General features: G+C 35.1%; 1 protein-coding gene across 1 annotated transcript; it reads right to left on the bottom strand.

Annotated features, from left to right (window-relative positions):
- Nucleotides 1–14,312: 14,312 nt before the first annotated feature.
- LOC110377410 (carboxypeptidase Q) lies at nucleotides 14,313–16,494 on the bottom strand. The gene is made up of 3 exons (XM_021336298.3): nucleotides 16,228–16,494; nucleotides 15,757–15,886; nucleotides 14,313–15,410 (listed from the first exon to the last, which is right to left on the bottom strand). The coding sequence occupies exons 1-3, from the start codon at nucleotides 16,425–16,427 to the stop codon at nucleotides 14,322–14,324; spliced, it is 1,419 nt and encodes a 472-aa protein (XP_021191973.3). The 5' UTR covers nucleotides 16,428–16,494; the 3' UTR covers nucleotides 14,313–14,321.
- Nucleotides 16,495–20,147: the final 3,653 nt, after the last annotated feature.

The following is a 20,147-nucleotide window of genomic DNA, read 5'->3' as shown; positions in this document are numbered from 1 at the left end:
CAATGTGACTTTAATGTTTTAGTTTATTTTAACCCTCACATCATCCAGGTAATACACGTTCTCAAAGCATTAGCACCCTACTCTCATTTATAACATTTTTATTAGAGTTACCTAACGTGTGTGACACTCTAAACATGCCTGTTTGTTTTATTATTAAAGCTCTAGAATTAAATGATTAATGTATCTACGTTATAATCGTAAGCTTAAAAATGCAGTGGCTAAAAAAAGGTTCAAGAGTTCGAGATTCGATTCTCACTCATTGCACTATCGACGTAAATTCGCCCCATATACGAGGGGTAAGCCAGTCTACTCATGAGAAGCAAACTAATTGAATCATAATCTTGATTTAATAATTTATTTCTCCTCAACTGGAGCGTAATTTTCACTTGATTTCAATAATAGGTACGTATGGATTTTTTTAAATAATTTTCATCCCACCATCTCGGAAAGAGTATTTTTACCCTTTGATATCTGAGCGCAAAAGCCGTTTTTATCCTCTAGAGCGGCAAAGTGATTTGAATTTAGAACATCATGTGCAATACTCCATTTGCGACAATCTTGATAAGACTTTTCAAACAAATACATATTCAACAAATTAAATACTGCTTAAAATAATTATTCAATTAATCAAGTAATTTTTATTATTGTTTTTACATAGATTTTTGACCTCGTTTAATTTAAAACTGAGTTTTCAAATAAATAAACTTTAATAGGTACTTCTTTTTAATTTGATACTCATACGTGCGCGCCATTTTGTTTTTAAATTACCTCGATGAGGTGGGATAAAAAGTTACGTGTTGCACTCGAGTGCAAAGATTTTTCACCTTGTGATCTTTTGAAAAAAAAAAAATTGAGCCCGCGGTTAAAAAGCAACTTTGCACTCTTGTATAACAAATAACTATTATTTGTATGATAGGTATGCTTGTATAAAATTTCATTAAAATCCATACAAAAAATTCAGCCAAAAAACGAACGTCACCACATCAAACAACTAAGAAAACGCTCCAAATTGTTTGTTCGTATCTCGTCAGTTCGTACGAGATACCAGTTCAGATTTACAGCGTACTTAGCGTGGCAAATGTATGGGATTAGCATTACAAATTAGCCTCTTCCTGCAGCTAGTACATCCACAATCCTTTTTAACTGTTGATAAATTGAAACTGTGATGCTATCTTGTTTTATGTGACTGACTTATAGGCCGCTGTTTGGGAAAGCGATAGGGATGAAAAGTTTTTGTATGCTCGTGCTGTGTAATGTAAGGAAATAAATTTTGGTTGTTCAGTCAGTAGTGTTTTTGTTGTTTGATAAATAAATAGCTTACATGAGTGGTTGTACCCGCTTCTGGAGGGAACTGCTTCCCGTATATGGATAAACAGTAGCCTATATGTTTTTCCGATATTTAGCTTATGCATATTATTGTTTAATCAAAATTCATTCAGTTAAGTTTCATGTAAGTACGTACATTTATAACAGGGCTTTATAAATTTGCCGCTTCTTGCTGCAAATATCACACATAGGTAATATAGAAACTAATAAAAAAGGCGCCTTTAAACAAGTAAAACGAATGTTTAATTTTTTTCCACAGGTCGGTAAAATAGAGTAGTCATCCCGTTCATTGGGCTGCATATGGTGCTGCCTCGAATAGCAAAATGACTGCTATTACGTCGCATATCACGTAAAGTAGGAATTTTAGATGGAACACTTTTCAGCCTGAAAGCTTTTCTCACTTAGGCTCAGATATTTAGACTTTCTCACTCAGCTAAATAGAGTAATTTAGCGTCACAACGATATTTCACTGTTGAATTTTAATCTGGGAAGTGGTTTTAATTTTTAATGTTGATTTATGTTGGTTGAGGTAAAAGATTATTGCTGTTTAAGAAAAGTACCCCATAAAGTAGTAAAGCTTTCAGGCTTTTTTCAGTAGTAATACTTTAGTATAGGAGTATTAATCAGAGATAAGAAAGTTCAAAATACAATTGTATACAAATGTGTTAAAGCTTGTGATTTAGATAGCTTTAGATTTATTTTAGTTTTAGATAGCCTTTATCCATCTGTGCCAAACTATTAAACGTCTTATTTACAAAAACATACGTATACAGACCATGTATACAAAATATACTAAAACCATAATATATAGGACCATTCTTATATATTTGAAGATCTTTGTTCCGTGCAATTTGAAAGAATTGCGGGTTTCGGATTTGAGGAAGGTGAATTTGTGATAGAGTTGTCGAATTCACACAGCTATGGCTGGATTCGTTCGGCATATTTCATGAAGTGTACCTATCATGTATGCCAGCTTGGCAACGTAGCCAATACTCCATATATTATTCAGATTTTCTTGACGTCATATTTTTCCGAAAAACACAGGAGGATGTAAAGAAAAAGTTGTTCATAGATGGAAAAGACGTTTGAAAAAAGAATGTTAAATAGGTAAATGTACTTAGTTTTAAGTTTGGCCCTATTTTGAAAATATAATGTTATCTTATGTAGAAAATAGCTTTAAAAAAGTTCATTATACCCGTTGAAGTCCCTACAACACGATTGTCAAACTTAAAAAAAAACTTAAGTTTGAAAGAAATCTTGTTTCGCTAGGAGTCCCTGTTTTTTCTCAACAAACACAATTTTAGAAGCGTATTAAAGTTTGTCTGTTATTTTGCTGGAACTTGGATCAGTTTTATATAAATTGAGTAGATATGTTTATCGAAATATTAAGGAATAATAATTGTATTATACACAGATATATATACTTATAAAAGTTACGTTAGTAGGAACTTGCCTGACTTGAAAGAACCCACACTCTGAAGTAAGTACTCTCACTAGGCCACAATTTGCATTTTCAGGATTTGATACCCCGAACTGATTTAACTGTTCTTTACTTAATCTTTCTACAAAAACATGGTTAACATATGAGTAACATAACCTCTAAGGCCCAATATTAACAGAAGCGATTGGCTCAAACTTTGAAATAACAAGTTCATGTTTGGAATATTGAATTATTAAGGCCCTCAAACACGAGCTGTTTGATTTGTAACTTCAATATGAAGATTCCACAGAATTACAGTCACGTGTAGAGTGTTCAACGAACCGTTTTCGAAGGTAGCCGTCGACGAGGGTACTAACTGAAAAAAAGCGAAAAAGGGTGTCGGAATTTTTTGGGATAGTTTTTGCGCCACTGCCTCTTTGTTTTGTCGACTGTAACAAAAAGGTGATTTCCGAACTTTCAATTTTATTTTGTTCTCGGGTTTCGTAAACCGCGCAAAGGTATGTTTAGGACTGTAGCCGACAAAAGGGGAAATACGGAGCAATTTTCGGCTGCGAAGTTTTAAAAAACAGGAGTAGTGGCTTGATCAAATGACAGTTAAACAAGTTTTACGTTATTTTCTCGAGCTCCAATTGAATTCTTCACTTCACCCTCTTTTGGAGACTTCATCAGAAATTGTAAATATAGCATTGTGCTTCATAAAATGCCTGCCTATTTATAAATTGATTAATTGCACTATTTAGAGCCTCTTGCAAATTTTCATGCAAGACTATATTTACAAGTTCCATTAACTGTTCGGCAAACGGACATAGAATAGTCATTGTCAACTACGTAAAAGTTCATTAACTATACCCAATGGTGTATGTTCTGCAATATTGTGCATTCATAAGCTAATGGCTGTTACTGGCGGCTGTTTAATTGCATCGCTGACTGTGACTGCATTGTAGTCACAGAGATGATAGTTCATTTGCTATTGTGGTTATTACGTGTAGTGTAGGTATGTTTGATAGTTTCATATTTATTGCTTTTAAAGGCTCGAGCAGACCGGATGCGTATGCGTAACCACGCGGTCACGCGTAGTCACACCGCTTGCGTAACGACGCGCGTGTCTACGTGCAAGCGGTACCTGTCTCATACATTTCCATACATTACAACTCATGGTTACGCCGTAACTACGCGCGTGACTACGCGCGTGGTTACGCATACGCATCCGGTCTGCTCGAGCCTTTAATCGACTTCCAAGGAAGACGTTCTTAATTTGGATGTTTGTATGTTTTTATAGAGCTTTGAATTGCTCTAGATAATAATATTAAGTAGTTTATATTCATTAATTGATGGATATCGAAAAATAAATTACTGATACTGACGGTACCAGAATACGATTGAAGATACATAAGACAGCCGAAAATTATTAAGATTTTTGGTCTATTACGTAAAAATTACCGCATTCATTTTCTACCGAGGCAAAAATATCTAACCACAGCTTAAAAATAACAGTAGGTATCTTCAAACAACACTAAACAAAAAGGAGCAACATTACTGGCCAGCATTTGGCGCCAACTTCTCGAACGTTCCAAAGACAAATGGAAGCGCACGCTGTCGTTAATTGCGTCTGGCAAGCACATGGCTCTAAGTGCAGCGGGAAACACAATTTAGATTTTTGGGCTACCTTACGTCCTAAAAAAATACTAAATACAAAAATTACATTAATTTTCCAACTAGACAAAAAAATCTAACCACCATTTAAAAACAACCATAAACAAAAAGAAGCAACATTACTGGCCAGCATTTGGCGCCAACTTCTCGAACGTTCCAAAGACAAATGGAAGCGCGCGCTGTCTTTAATTGCGTCTGGCAAGCACATGGCTCTAAGTGCAGCGGGAAATACAATTTAGATTTTTTGATTACCTCATTTAAAAAAAAAAAAAACTAGATAATAAAAATTTCCTCAATTTTTTGACTAGACAGAAAAACTAAACACCATTATATTAAAAACAGCATTATATTGAAACAACAATAAACAAAAAGAAGCTACATTACTGGCCAGCATTTGGCGCCAACTTCTCGAACGTTCCAAAGACAAATGGAAGCGCGCGCTGTCGTTAATTGCGTCTGGCAAGCACATGGCTCTAAGTGCAGCGGGAAATGCAATTTTTTATCTTACTCGCTAACTAATGAGGTGTATGCAGTGCGGACGTTACGTAGTTAGGAACGGGTGGTTTGTTTTACGTCTGGTTAATGGTAGGGGTATGATTAAACTGTCGACTGAATGGGTGGTAATTTTAAGTATGAAGACAAAACTGTCAGGGAATTAAGTGATAATTGGCCGATTATTTTAGTTGGAAGATAATCGTGAATGTTTTAGTCGGCCGATATCCGATCGTCGTAATATCGACCGCGGTATGATATCGATAGAAAATCGAAGTGATACATGAATTTTTTTGAAATTAAAGCAACGTTTTCTTCATTTTATGTTCATTGGAAGACACAAAAAAATACACCTACCTACTATCTCAAGAAACTTGAGTACCTTTACAAAACTAACATAATTTCCGATTATAACCACTAATACAAATGAAATGCTAAATCCTTTCATTATGCGGCTTCGCTGATATTATCCTCGCTTCCAGAACGTTCTAATGCCTGGTCACGTATCTAGTGCGCTTGGAAAAATTATCATAATGTAACAAAAACGCTTGGGAACTGTAAACTGTGTTGTGTACACAGTTAGATTGAAGTGGATAATGAATTAGATGTTGTAGTGGGTGTGTAATGAGGTTTTATTTTAAGGTTTGATAGTACTGGTGTTAAGTAATTAGAAACTATTTCTTTTTATAGGTTTATTCGTTAGTTAGTATTGTACTACATTTATATACAAACTTACTATTATACTTCTAATTCCATATTTACAAACTAAATAATTCCCTACAACTTACCTACAAACTAGAATAAAAATAAAAAGGGAATAAAAATAAAAAATCACGTTTGTTAATCAAATGGGAGCATCCTAAATTTTATTTATTTTATTCCAGGTTTCAGTAATTGTTATTGTAGCGGCAACACTTTTAAGTCATCTGTGAAATATTTGACTGTCTGTCACGGTTCATGAGATGCAGTCTGGATGACGGACGGACAAAAACATGAACATCGATATGGAACTATCCGTGTGTCCATCGAACATAGTAGACAGCTTAAATATGAAATAAATACTGTTCCAGCAATCCGGCTGATCGGCTCAGTTTTGAATACAATAGTGACAATTTCCATTCTATTCGTGAAATTCAATCATTGTAAATCACTACATAAATACAATGCGTTACTAGAATCACAATAGGTAGTATTTTGTTGCTTTATTGCGAATTTGTTGGTATATGAAAATTGTACATAAAACTTGTGGTCCATGGTATTCGTCATCGTCGTTTGTGAAGCAAACTGATAAAATTGGACCTAAAATATTGGCATTTAATAAAACTCACGAGGGTTAAAAGTAAATTAGTAAAGGAAAGTTGCAGAAATATTAGGAAAATACCCATCCTTACGTGAAAGAAATAAAAAATGATCATAAAACACAAATATAAAAAAAAACTTACACAAGTTTTGAACAAACAAATGGCGCGGCCATAATTCAAAAATTCAATAACAATCGAACATAGTTTTCGACCAAAAACGCGTTATGAAGGGACCTGAAATAAACGTATCGTTTCGTCGGGGCGGGTGAGAAATAAGCAATAAATCCTATACTCGAATGATGTATGGGATCGTATTTATTTGGAAAGCTAAGCCTCCATAAATCACCATAGACGTGAGAGTTTTATACAACCTCCTTTGAATATAGTAACACTGTTTTGCAATAAAAAAAAGAAAAAAGATTTTACCAAAAAATAATATCGGACAATTCTCTCATATATTTTTTATGTATGTGGTAAAAGTAATATTATTTTGTACGCATGAAGGTTTTATTAATTTCGCAGCGGCCAAAATATTTCGCTTGCTTTTGAAAAATTAAGGCAGGGATATGGTGATGAATTTTAAATTTGTTTTTATGTTGTTCATGTGATTATGAAAAATAATGTTTGTTTTGGGACGGCTTGCTATACAGAATTACCTATCCTTGTATACGGTGGGGGTATAATAACAGGCTTTGTACGTAGTATATAGGCAAATGTTTACATAGCTGTCCTATGTAATATCTGAATACTTAAATTCGTGTATTTTTAAGAGCTTTTTTGTTTCGAAGTCTGTCCTCATGTAGAGAAGTGTGTTACTTATCTAGATTTTATTGAGTAAAAATATTTTTAATTCTAATGGTAGGCAAGACAACATTTTTAATGCCGTAACACAAGTTGGAAAATAACATAAGTTATTATAAAATGTTGTTTCTTACAAATATTAGCTATAGGTTATATTTAATGTTTTAAAGATTTATACACGCTTCCTTTAGTGAGAGTAGCTTGTTGATGAAGTAATATCACGGACTACTAATTCTCGCGAAATATGCGAACTCACGTGTTCAACTTACGCTGTTCATATGGAACACGAAGAGAACGTTAAATATAATATTATGTGCTATATTAAAAGATCTTCTTATTATGTGGAACAGGAAAAGTAGGCCAATAACAAACTTTTTATACTGGCCAATTTTCAACCAGAGAAAAATCCGCATTTGAATACTGGCCTATTTTATGACCGACTGAAAATCGATGCTAGTATATTTTTTTCTTTTATTTAAACGGTAAAATGACATAAAATGTTTACTTTACATTTCAAATTCTAAATCATTTATTCACACTTGGCTGTAATACAGCACATTTTGAACGTAAAAAAATAAATAAAAAAGTCAGCTCCCAAATAGCTCAACCCTCACCACTTCCTATGTGTTTTTGCTGGGAAGAAAAAGTGGCGCAACAAACTCCCCAGTAACACATGTCTGTCTCTAGGTTAGAAGAACTTTTCAACAATGTTTTACCTTTCAACATATAAATTAGTATACAATGGATATATTGCAGTATACAATTTAATCTCTGTCCTTCAAGGAACTTTAAGAGACGCTTTTCTTAAATCTCTCATATTCCACTAGGAGCTGAAACTTGAAGACTCGTCTCTTGTAGAAAGCAATAACGTCGTCATAGCAGTTTTCATTACTTACAGCAAAATGTTGAGAATCTCCGCTGTCAAAAAGAAAAGGAAATAAGGCGTAAATGATTTATAACCGTGTACAGAGGCAATCTTATATTACTGGCTTAGTAATTTAAAGTAATTATGAAAGATTTAGAAAAGACTAATATCATTTTCAGTCGCAATTAACAATTATTTTTTTAACACTAACCAACAAATAATTGGTTACTGATGTTTTACTAATAAAATACCGCCTCATCTTGCCCTAAAACATTGATGTCTTAAAGATTGTGAAACACCTATAAACATAAAAAGATGGTCTGATTTGACAGAACATTCATTATTCCACTGCTTAATAGTTTCTTGGTTTGATTTTCTGCTGAGCCGTTCTTTCGATTTCTTGGTCTGGTCTGACTTGACAAAGCTTTTGTTAATCCAGTATGTAATAGGTTTTGGGTGATTTCCTTTTGAGTGGTTTCCGCAACATCTAATAGTTTTTTGGGTGATTTTCTTCTGAGCCGTTTCCGCCTATTCCTTGGTCCGCAGTGTATATCTTCGAGCGCACGGTGCGTCGTCACTAATTCGATGGCGGTGTGCTCCGGCACGCGAGCGACGCACACACAATATTGAACATAGTTCGCCTTACGCCGCGGAATATTAATCTGTTCATATCCGAAGCTGAGGCGAAATACCTTTTGTCGTCTTAAGCTTTAATTTTATCACTTAGATGTATGTTATGAGGATGGAAGATTTGGGAAGAATGTGTGATACTTTTATAGTTATAGGTTAGTTTAATATTGTTTGGATACAGATAATTGTGCTTGAAAAGCAATGGGAGCTGTTGGTTCATTTTATCAAATACTTGAATTTGACTAATTAATAAGTAGACTTAATCAGGTGCCTACTTGATTATTTTATTTAAGAACATTGGGATGACCACCACACACATACATAGGTACGAATATATGATATAGGTAAATGTGTATATCAGAGAGAGATTCGTAGGAACCCATAAATGCTGTTGTATAAGACAAGTAAGATTTCCATTTACCAAACTATGTATAAAACTTAGTGCTAATTTTAACACCATGCCACAAAACCTTTCAATGCACTAAAACTACAACAACCTAGTCATCTCTTAGTACATAAATAATGAATAGAAGCAATGTAACAACATTAGACGTACGGCAACTACTTAATGAACTCGGATTGGGCAGTCGGCGTGTCCGTCCAGGCTTATGTAATTATCTCGGCTCAGACTCCGCCGGTTCTAGAATGTTCTATTCATACGTGTAGTGGAGCTGTAACAGATGTAGAATACAATACACTAATTTATTTTGTAAGGCCCGTTTTCAGAATTTTTGGGTGACGTTGTGAAGAGCGTTTATGTGAAAAAAGTCGTTAAGATTAATTACGGAGGTTGATAATCTATACTAATATTATAAAGCTGAAGAGTTTGTTTGTTTGTTTGAACGCGCTAATCTCAGGAACTACTGGTTCGATTTGAAAATTTCTTTCAGTGTTAGATAGCCCATTTATCGACGAAGGCTATAGGCTACTTTTTATCCCGGTACGGGAAAAAGTTCCCACGGGATGCGGGTAAAACCGCTGACAGAAGCTAGTTAAATTAGAAAGACCTAGATTTATTTTTTCCAATTAAACTGATTGTTTTTCAAAATAACACTCAGTCGCTGCATTCAACAGAAGTAGAATACGTAATAAACCTTTGATCAATATAGCGATCCACAAGCAAATGATGATTTTAAGTTAAATTTTTATTAACTTACAAACATTAGCTATGAAGTTTATTTTCATGAATTCAAAAATATCCATAAATACATAAAAACATTACCTATATTATTCTAAGTACACAGCTTTTCGTCTGAAATACTCGTATTAGACCTATTTTCCAAACTACTACTCTAACATGTTATATCATTATCTTAGTAAAAGGACCGAAAAAAGGTATCATATTAGGCCTGATATCTTTCATGTAAGTAAAAGAATATTTTGATCCGCTACCCTTTTCCAATAATTGAATCAGCTGGCCTAGGCCAATCCTTTGGATCTACATAAATAAATAAATGGTAGGATTTGCTGAAAACTATTGATGTTCGCTTTTTTCAACAAAGTTTATTTTAAGAGAATTTCTTTAGTTAGTACAACGATATCAAAGATTTCACGACTGAAAATGTAGTTTTAATACCGTTAAGCTTCAGCTGGATAGAGTAACTTTTGAACTAACAGTCTTATCCATTTAACACTTGATGAAAAGTTTAAAGTCATCTCGAATAACCTCGGTCTTTTTCATTTTATAGTGACGGAGTAAGAGATTTAGTGCCATTTTTTATTCCTTGACGTTTATGAAGCTCATACGATTTAGGAGTGAGTTTTCATAAACCGTTTTAATACTTCACATTTTCTTGCGATAACTTTAAGCTTGCTGCAGCAATTTTTATTACTTTCAGTGGCAACATCAGTCATTTGCCCGGCGACGTTGTATTAACATAACTCGATACAGTTCCTCTGCATAACGGCATAAAAGTCATAAGTAACCGAAGAAACTTTAAAGGAATTTAAACCTTGTGGTATTGAAGCTAAGGTTGAAATTAGGAAGTTGAAAAGTTATTATACTGTAATTGTATTCAGCCTTATTTCATTCAGGTTGTTCTCGGACTTCTCATAAATCGTCACACTAGCTAATTAGAACCAGTGTGAGCTTATTTAATTAGCCTTTCAGCCATAAATATAGCTCGGTTGACTGAAATTCTGTCCTAGTAAAGGCCTTAGTAGATGTACCGTGTATAAAAGGAGATGTGATATGATACAAGTGCTTATTAATTATCAAGTGGGAGTAAAAATGAAGTAAGACGTGATCGGAATTTTAAGCAAGGGTTTGGTAATACTTACAAATAATTTTGTACAGGACCTAGCACGAACGTAGTTATTAATATAATTCCAAATATAACTTTCCTTTGGGAAAACTGCAATGTGCATTATTACTCGACAGTCATAATTGAATAGTGACGAATTTTCTTACAAACTCCTTTTTGGAACCTGTTTTTTTTAAAGACTCTTCTAACCACAGATGATGCTGTAACCTTCCTAAAAATGCACCAACAATGCGGCTAGAGCTATACCTAATTTCACAGATTTTTTCGCCTTAACGCCACAAAAAAGTTCCTCTGTCCCGATATCAGCAAAATTCATATCGATAAAAATCATCCGCTGACCACAGACTATTACAGACCAGTCCATTAATCAAAACAATAAAATCAAAACACGACGTAACAACACTACAACAAAGCCATAACACTGTTGTGAGTGTAAACAGAATTAATTGTTTGTACAACAGATGTGCTCCTAATTTATTGCGTGTTCCGGACAAGATTACTGCTCCACTAATTACTTAGAATGTGGCAATGTACGCTTAATATGTGAATTGTGACGTCACTCTTAAGTAGTGCTGTCTTGAAGTCATAGTGTCAGTATTCTCATATTTATCAGTGGCATAGTGCGATTGCTGCACACAGGATATCAGTTTCGATTCTTGGATTGGAATAAAATTGCTTTCTTCGTTCAGAAATTTTCACAAAACACCTAGGAGACGAACACGAAGTGGTTACACACCCGTGCTACGGAAAGCTAGTTAACCCTGCACCTGATTTTTTTCATTGCTCATTTCTTATAATATTTTTCATTCTGCTAATATTTTGACATAGGTTCACTACAGACCGATATGCCTCCATATAAAGTTAAAATACGTTATTTGATTATAACTTTTAACGTCTGTTATTGTTACACAAATGTTTATTACATGTTTAAATCTTCATTAAATCGCATTTACACTAGTTTAAACTCTAAATTAAGGTCATATTTTGTTTTTATGTGTATTTGAAGCTCGTATCGTTAAACAAATGACCCGCGAGCCGCTAGAGCGCTGCAAACTACAAATCAGATAAAGATGAATGATCGCCCTCGCTTTACTAAATGGGAAGTTTTCTCATTAAATTATGTGTTGGTCTGAGATTAAATTTATTTCAGAGGCTTTTGTGATACAGTTACGCTTTTATTAGCTGTGGGCAAGAGGAAATATTTTTAATAAAATCCTTCTTCGTTATTAGGTCCGTTTTTTAAATATTTCATACTGTGGTACCTAATAGACCAAGTCATGTCTAAATAAAAAGCATATATATCTATAAATTCTTCCGGATGATAATTTTATAACATTTCACATAATAAAAATACCAAAGTTTACTGCAATATACTTATGGTAAGCTAAGTAAATATGCGAAAAAAAAAAAAACAAAGTAACGTTATCATAATAAAATTTTGAAGGGCCATTACTTTTGATAGGCCGTAACCCCTTTATTTGATTTCCCAAGTTTATACAGCCTTACGTCTTTGGAGTGTTTTGCTATAAAATCCCACATTTTCAGTTATGTATGACGACATTTTGTGGCTCTGATATAGGTACTAACCTTATCTTATATCTTCCTATTTGTTCCACTGCCGTTTAGCTTCGTATAAAAAAGATTACAATATTTCCGGGTAAAACGTAGTATAGGGACAGAAAATGGTCTAAGCAAATAAACCCGATGAAAAATGAAATAAATAAATTCCTAGAAAAAAAAGAAACAAAATAAAAGTCACTGAATCTATGCGGGATAGTTCAATTCTTGGAACATTGCCTTTTCCACTGGCCGTATAACGCTAAGCTACTCCATTCAAAGAGAATGGTCTATGTTAACAGTAAATATGTTCACGGTTATGATTTTTATGTAAAGGTAAATCGTATCGCATATTTCAAAGTCATATTCAGACTGGGAACTGACATAAAACATTTCACGCCACAAACCGACAGTTTTGCCACAAAGCGCACGGATTTATGTCATACAAATAAAATGTACGCCTACAAAAATTAAACCGACTTCCCAAAACACTAAAAAGCAAAAAAAAAAAAACTATTTTTAGGTGCATCGGCCTAGAATTCGGTGTCTAATGGATGTTACTAAGTTAATTTTGCCACCGACTTCTAGGCCGATGCACCTAAAAATAGTTTTTTTTTTTTGCTTTTTAGTGTTTTGGGAAGTCGGTTTAATTTTTTTGTAAAAAAGTTTTTTATTTAAAGCTTTTCAGTGATACGTATAGTTGTCTCTATCCATACAAGTGGGAAGTTCTCATCAATACAAAGAATATAAGTCCAAATACGAGGTATTTTACATATTCAGTTGTCGAGTTCCCTCGACTTTCTCTGGTCTCCATCATCAGGTCAGCTTCAAACCTTCACTGTTGCAAAGGTCTTGTCAATACAAATAATTTAAGCCCAAACACGAGGTAGTTTACATATTCAGTTGTCGAGTTCCCTCGACCCTCTCTGGTTTCCATCATCAGATCAGCTCCAAATCTTCACTGTTGAATAGTGCTTTTAGGCGTACACCTGAGTATCAAGTTTGTACCCTATGTATGCCTACAACTTTCGAAGGTTGCCCTCGATTTCTCAGGGTTTCCATCATCAGATCCTGACCTGATGACTATGGGACCAACTGGCAGCTATTCCGAGTCGAACAAAAAAAGAATCACGTAAATCGGTCCATAAACCTCGGAGTAATCGATGTACATACATAGAAAAAAAAAAAAAAACATACCGGCCGAATTGATAACCTCCTCCTTTTTGGGAAGTCGGTTAAAAAAGGCTTACTTATAAATCTTTTCAAACACGCCAAGAAGAATTTATAATGAAATATTCAAGGCATGATAACAGTACAATTCCGACGGCAACATTATTTCACGATTAAGAGAAAATATGGTTTCATAAGATTTTTTTTTGGCTGGATTCGTAATTTGAAATAATGTCTCTAAGAATTTTTTTGGTAGTTTTACTTAAAATGTTTTCTATTTTTAAAAATAAACTAGGTATAAGGAGTCTTTCAGAAATGAGGTTGTTGTAATTTGTTTCTAGCCAGCCAGTGCGACAGCAAACTTGTCGAAACATAATATTTTGTTTTCATCGACAAAGCTGTAAGGTGCGCGAATCCGAAAATGGCAGAACCAATATTTAGCTGTCAGCTAACGTAAACAAGAACAGACGTAACGGGCGTTCAATGACATGACATTTTTTGTGGGAATAGTTACAATTTATTGAATTTCAAAGGATTGCCGCGGCAGCACTATTCGCGTCACGAATGTATGTAAAAAGAGATGCCTCGGGCTTACGTTTTGATTGTGTGACGAAAAATACCTGTATGATATAGAGGGGTGGCATAACTAAGACGGAATATGTGGATTATTATGTTCCAGCATATTTTGAATCCGCCTTATTTACTGGATAGGCTTTCTTTGCATTTATTATTCAACATACTTCACTATAATGTGTAGGTTTAAAAGTCGACGAGATAGAAACATCATCAATTACTTTCAATTACCAATTTTATACTTTAATTTATTGACGAGGTATATCAACAGATAGATCAGCTATAACATAAGAAAATGCTGCCCAAAACGCGGCACAGTCTACAACATCCTTCATAGTTTGAACATTCATTGTATCACCTTCACTATGATGGTACCAATAGTACCTTTCATTTTCATTCAGTAGTGACGCCCCAGGTATTCCCTGATGCACAAATATTACAATATCAGAACCAGGATATCCACTATTTGTCAATTTATTTATTGGAGCAAACTGTTTCAGAACTTCCTTCACGATACAACGGGCTTTTTTAGATCCTGCTACATCTAAACCTAAGGGCTTGAATGTTCCTTCATCAGATTCCATTATGAAGTTTATATTATCAAGGTCATTCATATGTTTCTTTAGATAAGCTTGAGCTCCTACCAAACCCGGTTCTTCAGCAGTCCATAAAATTGCTCGAACAGTTCTTTTAGGTTTTAGTTTCAAAATGTTTAGTATTACAGGAGTGAACCAGCTTATTATCATGCCTCCACCATCATCCATCGCTCCTTGTCCTACATCCCAGCTATCTATATGACCAGATACGATTACCAGTTTCTCAGGATGCACACTACCTTTAAGATCGACTAAAGTATTCCTAGATGTCTTAGTATCAGATGTACTCAACATTTTTATATGAAGAACAATTTTATCTCCAGCGTTTTGCAGTCTTCTCATCAAATCTGCATCTTCTAATGTAATAGCAGCTGAGGGTATTTTTGGCACATTCTTTTCATAATACTGGGCTCCTGTGTGTGGTGAGTAAATGGAAAAAGGTGTTATACTCCTCACTAGAGTTGCTATAGCTCCTTTCTTAGCCGCTTTGGAAGCACCTTGGCTCCTATAAACTACAGTATCACCATAAGTCACGTAATGTGCATCAAATACAACAATTTTTCCTTCAATTGTTTTTTTATCAGTTTTGTCAAGTTCATCGAAGCTGTTAATAACTATAGCTTCGGCAGTGATGCCTTCTGGTGGAGTACTGACACTTGATCCAAATCCTAGTATAGCGATGTTTTTGACGTGAGGTTGTAGCATTGAAGCAGATTCGTGCACCCTCACCCAATGTGGCACCTGAAAAACGCAATATATGTAATTAGACAAATGTATTAAAGAATTGAAATGTAAGGGTTTGCCTATGAGTAGGATTTATAAAGAAAGTCATGAACCAAAATGCCAGACAGGACATCATTATAGGAACTGTTTTCTAGCGGCACGTATAGCAATTTCCGTGTACGTGTTCAATTTTGCAAATCTTATACTGTCTTATGTTCAATACATGATTATTTGTATGCATTTTTTGTCTGTTATTATCCTGATTTTATTTTAGCTTTGCTGATTATTGATTTACTTATGCTTAAAACATTATACCTTACAAGTTTTATTCACCTGTATTTTTTTATTAAATAATATGATTTACCTGTAACTCCTCAGTAGTAACATCATTGAGACCATGGTGTTTTGTTAAATTTATCATATGATCTATAGACCTTTCTAAAACTTCTGTGCCTGATGGTCGAGCTCCAAAAGTGTCAATAAAACGAGTGTATCTGAAAGTAACAATAATATATTAAGAGTGTGAAAAAGTCACTTTAATTCTTGTTAACTCTAACTGCAGATAAGTTCTATTCATAAATCAACTAGCTAGCAAGAAGTACTTGAAACTACATTTGATGTTTAATTGCTTGAGTAATGTTCAAGTCACATTAACCAATTCATTCCTCTATTATGACGAAAGTTATTTGACTATTCATTGGTTTTACATAGTTTTAATAGCTCTTATGAGTGTCTTATTACCAAAGCTTAGAATAACAGAGATTCTTCAATTTTATCCTTTATTTGTTAATGTTAATAAACAAACACTTGGTTCACTATTTGAGAGAATACTTACTCATTGTACATAACCTCCCCAAAATTGGTTCTGATTTCCTCCATGATACGTTTCGTAGCATTTTCATACGATGCTATTTCTTCAACTAGCTCAGCATCTAATTCACAATCATCATCATCGAACCGATTTATAACAACACTTGTATTTATGGCACTTATAACTGAAGTGAAGAGTATTATTATTTTTAATGGGATCTCCATCGTTTGTGACTGTGGGACCGCCGTCTCGATACTAACGAGGTCGACTGTATTATCGCTATTTGAACTTTTGATGTCAACATTAGTAAATTCTGTTTGGAGTAGTATGATGATAATGAGATCTGTATTGCTGTTATTGTTATTTTTTCTGAGTTACTTAATACTAGTTAGCTAGGGTTTTCATTCGGTAATTGGAATGGTGGTAATAGTGAACGACTTTTAGATTAGGCGAAAACCAAAGAGTATTTCATATTATAAATTGTAGTAAGTTCGGAGTGGTAGTAGCGGTATCGAATGAGGATAAATATTTTAAAATTATAAAATAATACAAGTCTTAAATACCAGAAGCAGGTTTGTTTAACGAGGAAATTACAAGAAATAGCTTTAACATGAAAATCAACTAAGATTAGTCAAGAACGCGGCAAAATCGCATTCTGTCAAACTATAACATGTCTTGTCACAATGACGTTCGAAAATGGAATCCTCCAAGCATAGATGCAAGGCTGAATGGCGAGGTGTCTATGGTCACTCGTCTCTGCTGCCCTCTTTGTAACTACTGGCAGCTAACACGGCCTCTCCTGACACCCTGACGTCCTCGGCAGGATCTGGGTGAGCCTGGTTGAGTCTCGGAACACCTGCACATTCAATAAGCGAGTTGGATCTGGCTCAATTTCGTCATGGTTTAAATCTCGATTGGTTAACGTGGTCATCATCGGTTTTTCTGAACACATGACACTTTCAGAATAAAAATTATTCGAGGACTTACAAACCTCAAACAATGTACTAATCCATTTAAAGAAAGAAAAATAAATAACATCAACTTTAAATCAAATAACAAGTACAAAATAAATAACAAGACACTGGTATACCAATCAGTGACTCGCAAATAAATAACATCAACTTTAAATCAAATAACAGGTACAAAATGAATAACAGAACACTGGTATACCACCCAGTGTAAGTGTGTCGAGTGTAAGGCTGAAACATATTAGTTGTACACATATACACACACAACATACAAAGAAATCATGCAAATTATTAACCTGGTTTCGAGTGTAAGCCTGAAACATAAATCATGTAAGAAGAAACACAATTACTTTTACTGATTAGTTATACATGATGTTATCAAGAACAAATACTTGAACTATCCGGAAGTCATAGTCAAGTCATAGTCAAGCCAGGGGCTCAAAATATACGGAAGTCATGGTCAAGGCAAGTCATATTCAAGCCAGTTGTTCAGACTATACGGAAGCCATAAGCCAGGGGCTCAGACTATACGGAAGCCATAAGCCAGAGGCTCAGACTATACGGAAGCCATAAGCCAGGGGCTCAGACTATACGGAAGCCATAAGCCAGGGGCTCAGACTATACGGAAGCCATAAGCCAGAGGCTCAGACTATTCGGAAGCCATAAGCCATGGGCTCAGACCATACAGAAGCCATAAGCCAGAGGCTCAGACTATTCGGAAGGCATAAGCCAACAGGACCAGCAGGAGCACCAGCACAGCAGCGCTCGTGCCGCGACCAGGAGCACCGGCAGAGCAGCGCTCGTGCCGCAATCAGCAGCACCAGCACAGAAGCGCTTGGGCCACGACACGGCCGTTACACATTCTCGTGTATAAGTCTGCGAACAAGCACTTACGACATACTTACTATACATTTCGTTCGGCCACTTCTGACCATCAAAATCTTTCGTCAAATCTGGAAAGCTTTTCGCTCTCAAAGAAATAAATTCAAGGCATAACTTTGAAACTATGTCTCAGAAATATCATTATTACTAATCATGTGTCAGCAACGCTGAAAACACAACTACCATTGCGGTTTGATAAGTTACGTGTAGTTAACTTCACTTCAGCTTTTGCTACACAGAATACTCATAGGTGACAATACCGATGGTTGGTACATTATTACACATTTTTCACATAATACAGCTAAGAGCATAATTACTTCCGATGTGTAATCAAAACAATAGAACAGATCACCTGACCTCAAAGCATCTTGAATATACCGTTGCGTAGATTGCAACGCACTGCAATCCATTACAAAATAAAATAGAACGGCAAAAACTTCAGTAATGGCGGATATCTTTACACCGCGTCGTACTTAATAAAAGTGCCAATGAATCTGAAACTGAAATCAAAAACTTTATAGTGGGAGTGAGACTATCCCACTTCTGATCTTAAAAACCAGAAGCAGGTTTGTTTAACGAGGAAATTACAAGAAATAGCTTTAACATGAAAATCAACTAAGATTAGTCAAGAACGCGGCAAAATCGCATTCTGTCAAACTATAACATGTCTTGTCACAATGACGTTCGAAAATGGAATCCTCCAAGCATAGATGCAAGGCTGAATGGCGAGGTGTCTATGGTCGCTCGTCTCTGCTGCCCTCTTTGTAACTACTGGCAGCTAACACAAGCATATATTCAGTAGGTACACACACATTAGCAATGTGTAAGGAGCGACTCTGTTTAACTTATTTATGATTTACTACTTGCTAAGCAAAAATATTGAAAAGTCATTGAACTCAAACGCCTCACGACGTCTCGTTAATAAGACACACGTGCTTAGCGTAGCTCAAAAATACTCACAAAAAAGTGTGTTCACGTACGTACTGTAAAATTGGAAACCTATGCAGGTACGTGACAAAGATTTCAAGTCACATCCAATCTTATTATTCTATTTTTGAAATCAGATTTTTTCAGTTTAATTTTATAAAATTAGATAGGTGTATTTCTTAGGTCTAATTTTAGTGTATGTTTTTCTTACCAATGTTTGACTTTCTAATGATTGAACATTATCATAAGGTCATGTAAGATCAATGCTGGAGATAAACTTTGAATACTCGAAAGAGGAGAAGACCGTGATGACAGAAAAGTCACAATGTATGGCAGGCATTTGAAAGCACAACTGTCTAACTTCAGAGATACAAAGTTATTAGACGGGCTCAGTACAACGTATTCATACTTAACGTAACTTGAAACATTGCTAACTATGTATATTGTCATATCATATTATGCAGATATCATTCACAAGGTAGTGAACACATCTTGGAAACTCCTGTCTGGTAATCCACAGTGTCATATATCCAGCTTCTATTTTTAGTGACACTCAAGAAGGTAACTGGCTACTTACTCAAACCTTGCTAAGTAATATATTATGTAACCTGTCAAGTAAGAGTACCCCCGAACGACAAACTAAACAGTCGGCCGACAGAACAGTTGACCCCTTGATTGCCAAAAAATATTTTAAAAGACTTATTTCCAATCAAAGTTTTTAGTCGGTCTCATCATCATCTCTCGAACCTTTTCCCAACTATGTTGGGGTCGGCTTCCAGTCTATAGTTTTAGTTGTCAGTCGGTCTGATGCCGGCTAATTTCTGGCTTAAGCCTCACGTATTATATACCTACATTTATATTCATACTGATTGATGAGCCCAAACAATCTATCGGGCGACGAAAAGTTTGCAGTGTGCTGGTCCAAAGGTTTTAGCGTCAGGTGACACGTCAATGCTGAAGAGATCGCATTTCTTGCTGAGCGTAAGTGGCATAGCAACGTCTTATCAATTTTTATGGTGGATCAAATTGATGGTAACATGTTAGGGTGTGTGATTAATGGCTGTACTGTCATTGAAATTATAAAACATATAAGAATTGGCGGGTTTTGGATGTTGGCCCTTCCATCACGCTTTAAAGGATTATGATACCTAGGTACTTTCTATATGG

The sequence above is a fragment of the Helicoverpa armigera genome, chromosome 10 (assembly GCF_030705265.1).
Source record: "Helicoverpa armigera isolate CAAS_96S chromosome 10, ASM3070526v1, whole genome shotgun sequence".
Lineage (NCBI taxonomy): Eukaryota > Metazoa > Arthropoda > Insecta > Lepidoptera > Noctuidae > Helicoverpa > Helicoverpa armigera.
This window is presented reverse-complemented; position numbering and strand designations above follow the sequence as displayed.